This window comes from Egretta garzetta, unplaced genomic scaffold, assembly GCF_000687185.1.
Source record: "Egretta garzetta isolate BGI_Z169 unplaced genomic scaffold, ASM68718v1 scaffold276, whole genome shotgun sequence".
NCBI classification, from domain to species: domain Eukaryota; kingdom Metazoa; phylum Chordata; class Aves; order Pelecaniformes; family Ardeidae; genus Egretta; species Egretta garzetta.
Genome location: NW_009260067.1, coordinates 122118 through 128241, shown reverse-complemented (window position 1 = coordinate 128241; position 6124 = coordinate 122118). Strand labels below are relative to the sequence as shown.

At 54.1% G+C, this 6124-nt stretch overlaps 1 protein-coding gene across 1 annotated transcript in view; it reads left to right on the top strand.

Moving 5' to 3' along the window:
- Positions 1-3883, top strand: part of ITGA11 (integrin subunit alpha 11) — a 54488-nt gene extending 50605 nt beyond the window's left edge. Inside the window, exons 25-31 of the mRNA XM_035896643.1 lie at positions 786-876; positions 1015-1128; positions 1926-2015; positions 2254-2364; positions 2983-3078; positions 3443-3556; positions 3812-3883. Coding sequence (XP_035752536.1) covers positions 786-876; positions 1015-1128; positions 1926-2015; positions 2254-2364; positions 2983-3078; positions 3443-3556; positions 3812-3883 — 688 coding nt within the window. The remainder of the gene's footprint in view (positions 1-785; positions 877-1014; positions 1129-1925; positions 2016-2253; positions 2365-2982; positions 3079-3442; positions 3557-3811) is intronic.
- Positions 3884-6124: the final 2241 nt, after the last annotated feature.

Here is a 6124-nt window from a genome sequence, read left to right as displayed (position 1 = left end):
ATAAGAAAAAAAAAAAAAAAAAACCCCAAACGTGGACCTCAGGAGCACATTCCCTGGCACCGCTTGCCGTAATTCTTAGCAGATTTTTAAGACCTTCAATCATTTTATTTTTTTATGCTAGAGGTAGTGGGGCACTGAAAATAAAACCACTTTAATACTTGGGATTTATGGGAAGCGGGGGGATTCGCGATTTAATAAATATCAGCATCGCCCTTACAGGAGAAGGGAGAACTTGGAGGAAAAGCAACAGCATGAAAAAATTCAAATTTGGGCACCCCGTGGGGGGGAAAAAAATGGGGAATAATTTCAGAGTTTTGGGGGTTTGGGGCCACACGCCCTGTGTCGTGATACCTGTGAGCGTGTGTCCCATCCCGGGCGCTCCTGGCCGGGGTCCCACGGGCACCCGTCGGATGCTCCTGGCTCCTTTCCCTCCTCTCCAGCTGCGAAACAGAGATGTGATTTACATCCCCAGATTTATATGTGACATCCAAACTGCCGACCAGGGCCTTGGATGCCTGTTACAACAAAAAGGCGAGAAAATTTCTATAAAGAAAGGGAAAATACTGCAGAAGCAGAACAGTGTGAAAATCCCTCATCTTTTTTTGGCCGAGGTGGAGCCAGGTGATGGTTTCCATCTGAAACGGGGCCAGACAGACTGGAAGTCCTCTCCTTGGGGAGGGGCTGGGGCAGCCCAGCTTGGGGCTGGGGGCAGCTGGGCACGGGGCTGCTTTGTCCTCTGCTTGCTCCGAGCCCTCCTCCCGACTCGTCCTCCTTCGTCACGACAGGACGTCGAGCCTGGACTACTACGAAATCAGGTCGAACAGCTCCCTGGAGAGATACGACAGCATCGGCCCCCCCTTTCATTGCACCTTCAAGGTAAGGAGGGGGTTTTGAACTGGCTGAGGGACCCCCCAGGTGCCATCCCGGAGGTGGCATGTGCCACGGCCACCCTGCTCATCCCCATCCCACGGGACGCCGGCATCCTGGCCACATCTCTGTCCTCTGCCCTCACAGCTGCAGAACCTGGGCTTCTTCCCTGTGGAGGGGGTGACCATCAAGCTCACCGTCCCCGTGGCCACCCGGGGGGGCAACCGCCTCCTGCTCCTGACTGAATTCATGGTAGACCAGGTAGGAGCGAGGGGTTTCCTTCCCATTAAGCACGTGTGGGTCCTTCCTGCCCCAGGGGTGGGGATGGAGACACCCCCTAGCAGGTCACCCCATCCTTTTGCAAACCCCCCCATGCTCACACCTGCACGGGACGGTCTTGGCTTGTGCCTGGGTTTCTCCCTTTTTCATTCCCTTGGCTGGAAATATGGAAAATGGTGGTGGCCAAAGGGTTTAGGCCAAATATTTCTCCGAGCTAGACCTCCCTCCGGTATGCAATGAATTCTTGAGGGTCTTGAAAGCATTAGCTGTGCCTGGGGTGAGCTGCAGCCTTCCGCAACCATAAAAGCAGTGAGAGGGCTGGGAGCAGACCCCGGGGCATTCCGAGCCTCCCGCTGCCCCAGCAGCCGTGCGGGACTCACGTACCGGTGATGGCAAGAGCTCAGTACAGGAGATGGCATGTTTATGGATGGATTTGGCCTCGATGGGGGCGTTTCGTATCGCCAGCTCTGGCAAAGTCCCCGTGTCACCTGTGGCACCCCAGCACACGTGGCTGGCAGCCTGGATGGGGCTCTCTGCCAGGCTGATTTTTGCTGGGGGAGAGGCACAAAACACAGGAATTAATTAAAGTAGGATGCTGGCTTCCATTTGGGCCAGGACCTCATCCAAGCCCCATGGTGCAGCAGTGGCAGCCGACCCCAGCTCAGCTGCCAGCACCAGCAAAGCCCGGGGAGTGCTGGGCCCCCCCACTTCCACCAGGATGGGTGCCCAGCACGGTGGCCGCTGTGGTCCCCGTCCTCAGTGCCCATCGTCTTCTCCAGCTGGAGAACACAACCTGCAACATCTGGGGAAACACCACCGACTACCGGAGGGTGCCCACCGAGGAGGACCTCTCCCGCATCCCCCACCTGGTACGTGCCTTCACGGGCCCGATCCTGGCCCCAGGCTGAGCCCTGCCACGCCAGGCAGCCACGCAGCGAGAGGGAAAGCCCTGAGATGGGGATGCCCCATGGCCACGGGGGAGGATGGGTGCATGGCCCCTCCGACAGGGTTTGGCTCTCACTCCCCTTCTCCAGGTGAGAAGCCCGGGGGGGGTTTATCCCCTTCTCAGCAGCGATGCTCCCACGCCACAAACTTCTCCCCTTGCAGAACCACAGCAACTCCGACATCGTTTCCATCGACTGCAATGTGAAATTAGCCCCCAACGAGGAGATGAACTTGCACTTGCGTGGCAATCTGTGGATGAAGTCTCTGAAAGCAGTAAGTCCTCCCAAAGCAGGCACGTGGCTTTTGAGGAGAAATCCCCCAAAGGAGTCCTTGTACCATGAAAATGCAGGGATTTTTTTCATCTCCTGCGATTTCCTTCCTACCCAAGGAGCCTGGGCACGTGTAGGGTGATTTTTTTATTTTCAAATCCTACTTATTCTGTCAGCGTGTGCATCCAACATCCCGCACAGCACCTCATCCTGGGGCATTTAATCTCGAGCAATCCTTTTTGCTGCAATTTAGCCACATTCACTACTTGACCTGCGTCATCCTCCCCCATGGAGGCAGCCGATTTCCTTCCTACCCAAGGAGCCTGGGCACGTGTAGGGTGATTTTTTTATTTTCAAATCCTACTTATTCTGTCAGCGTGTGCATCCAACATCCCGCACAGCACCTCATCCTGGGGCATTTAATCTCGAGCAATCCTTTTTGCTGCAATTTAGCCACATTCACTACTTGACCTGCATCATCCTCCCCCATGGAGGCAGTACACGGCAGCCCTGGCACGGATGCAAAGCCATGTTGGGGGGAGCAAAGCTGTGGAGGTTACCCGGTCAGGGTGCTGGGTCCTCTCCCAGGGCCAGTGCTCATGTCCAGCATCTCTTTGTGCAGCTGAAGTTCAAGTCACTGAAGCTCACCATGAACGCCGCTCTCCAGCGACGCTTCGGGAGCCCCTTCATCTTCCGCGAGGAGGACCCCAGCCGCCAGGTGAGCCCCCGGGCAGGATGGTCACACACGGACCCGGCAGCCTTTGGGATGCTGCAACACCTTGCTCTGACCCCAGCAGGAAAAATCCTGTGGCTGGCAGGAGGGCTGGAGCGACCAACGCTGGGCACCCGGCTCTGCAGAGCCTGGGGCAGCTCAGTACAGCTGTGGTCAGAGCTGGGCAGCTCCAGTCCCAGCACCACTGGGTTGAGCAGGGCAAACCTGAGCCAAATCCCTGGTGCATGGGGGTGGGCATCACCCCCAGCAGCTCCAGCATCCTCCTGAAGGGAGGGGATGCTCAGCACCCCCACCATCGCGCTGCCCCTGCCCTGAGGCAGCAGCGGATTCTGATGCTCTTCCCTCGCAGATAACGTTTGAAATCTCCAAGCCGGAGGAGTCGCAGATCCCCATCTGGATCATCCTGGGGAGCACGTTAGGAGGTCTCCTGCTCCTGGCCCTGCTCGTCCTCGTGCTCTGGAAGGTGAGCAGCCCTTAAGCCCTCAGTGGAGCCCCCCATGCTTTGGGGGGTCCCCCTGGCCCCCCAGCTCCATGTCCACAGCCCCTCAGCACTGCCAGGAAGGGCAAAAAGCTCCTCTAACCTCTTTCTGCCTCCGTATTATTTATACTCAGGGTCTAAACCTCCTGGCACTATCCCGTTAAAAGAGAGACTCTTCCCAGCAATCAGCTGAAGTAATGGTGGGGTTTTCTTCTTTTTGTCTCTCTTTAATCCCTACAGCTTGGATTTTTTAAAAGCGGGAGCCGCAGGCGCGCGGCGGAGCAGGAGCGGAGCGCCCAGGGGCTGGAGTGATGCTGCCAGGGCCGCCGGCTCCCCCCCGCGCCCCCTCCAGCCCCTCGCCCGTTCCGGAGCGGAGGGTCGCCTCGATGCCGAGGGATTTGGGTGCTGAGCTCGGGTTTGCGTATGAGAGTACACCCCTTTGTGTGAAGTCACCTAAACAGGTCCAAAAGCCAAAAAAAACCCCCAAAAAACCCAAACCAAACAACCCTCCACGTACCAAAATCCCCAACCCCTACTCGTGGCCCCGTGCCACAGCAAGAGGAGCTTCGACCTGGGTTTGCAATGAGGTGGCAGCGGTGCGGGGACAGAGGGGCCACCGAAGCAACAGGGCTCATAACTGGAGGCAAAAAATCTTAAAAGAAAATAATAGCCTTTAAAAAAAATGGTTTTTTTAAAAAAAAAAAAAAAAAAGAGGATTGCTCATTCCTGTGGCTGGGCGGTGGAAAACCCCCCGGCTTTGCTGGCCGCAGCTCTCGAACTGCGTTGCATTCATTAACCGGAGCAATCGGGTGGAGATTTTAATTTGCCGCCTTCTTAATGCACTGAATACAAATGATAGCAAATTAAAGCACCTTAATGCAAATCTCCAGTGTCCAGCTGTACATACTTATTCTAAAAATATCTACCTGTTTAAGCAAAGGAGAGAAAAAAAAAAAAAAACCAATCAAAAAAATTTAAAAAAAATCCCAAATCAAAACCCAGTTTGAAGTGTTTTCTGCAAACTGAGCAGTTCCAAAGAGCTTGTGTCCCGCCAGGGCCCGCACGTGTATTATAATTGTACATACTCGGTGTCACGCGAAACCGGATGATCGGTGCTGTTTGACAAAAATCTTTCTTTTTGCATAACAGAATTATTTATGCTAATATTAATTTTATGGATGAAAAGAAAGCATATGTCCGCCGGATGTGTAATGATGTTTGTTAAATACTGTCCTAGTATTTTTTAAGGATTAAAAATACAGTATTTTAAAAATGAATAGCCTCTACTCCCCTTCTGTGCTCGCCCGCTGCCGGGGCTCGGCCGGGCGTGAGCGGGAGCATCTCACGCCCCTCTGGGATGCAGTGGAGGAGGAGGGGGCTCAGACTTTTTCCTCCACTTAATAGATTGCGGGATGCAGGGTTTTTTGCAGCCTGCCTTTAAAGGGATGCTCTCAGGTGGGATGAGCAGCCGGGATGGGGGGGGTTCAGCCCCAGCACCTTTGTGAGCCCGGAGGAACATGCTGCAGCATCGCCCCATGCCTTGTATAAAATGGGGGGGGGGGGGAAGAAAATAAAATAATGTGGTTTTTCATTGCGGGCATCTTCATTGTGAATGGGAGCTGTTAATCAGAGTTTCTGGCTGATTCAGGTCTCGGCTGGCCTGGGGGGCCCAGCTGGGGCGCAGGGCTACCCCGGAGAGCCAAAATCCCAGTGCAGGTAGCAGGGTGGGTACTTGGGGCTCCATGAGCCCAGGGCGATGCTGGCACTGCTGGCGCTCCTGTGGCCCTAGAGAGACCAAATTTTGCAGATTTATTTTTTCTCCCTCTTCATGCTCAGCCAATGCTCCTTACTGCTGTTGAAAGCACATGGGCAGGGTGCGTGAGGACTACTTCCAGGGTCTTGCCAACCCTTTATTGCTAGGCAAAAAAAAAATAAATAAATACTTTTCAAGGCTTTGCCCAAAAGCATCTCAGCCCTTCGTGCTATGGAAATAGCAGCGCCTTGTCCCCTCCTGAGCCCCACACGGTGTCCCCCCCTCTCCCCAGGCTTTAGATACCTGCAAGCATCGGCGGCAAGGAAAAGAGCTGATGGTCAGCAAGGGCTGGGCGTGTGTGCCCTCCAGCTGCCGTCCGGCTCCGCAGCCACTTATAAAGGCATACACATACATGTGTATTTATTTTTTATGACCTCTCTCTCTGTATATATATTTATATCTCTGTATGTGTATGTGTATATATCCTCCAGCTTTGGGAAACCATGCTCACAACTTGGGGGGTGTGTATTTACATATATGAGTTTGTGTGTGAATGTATATGTATGTATATGTGTGTGTGTATTTGGGAGCAAGAGCATCTCCAGCCTCCAGCTTCGAGAAGCCATGCTCACTGGGGACTCTGTGCACTAGCTAGGGCGTGTGTGTATGTATATATGTGTGTGCACATATACATGTGTGTGCGTATGTACACAGATATATATTTCTATACTGTCCATGTACACATTCTCCCACCCAGCATGTCCTGGAGCAGCGGCTGGCGCCCGCCCGCGCACGGTGGC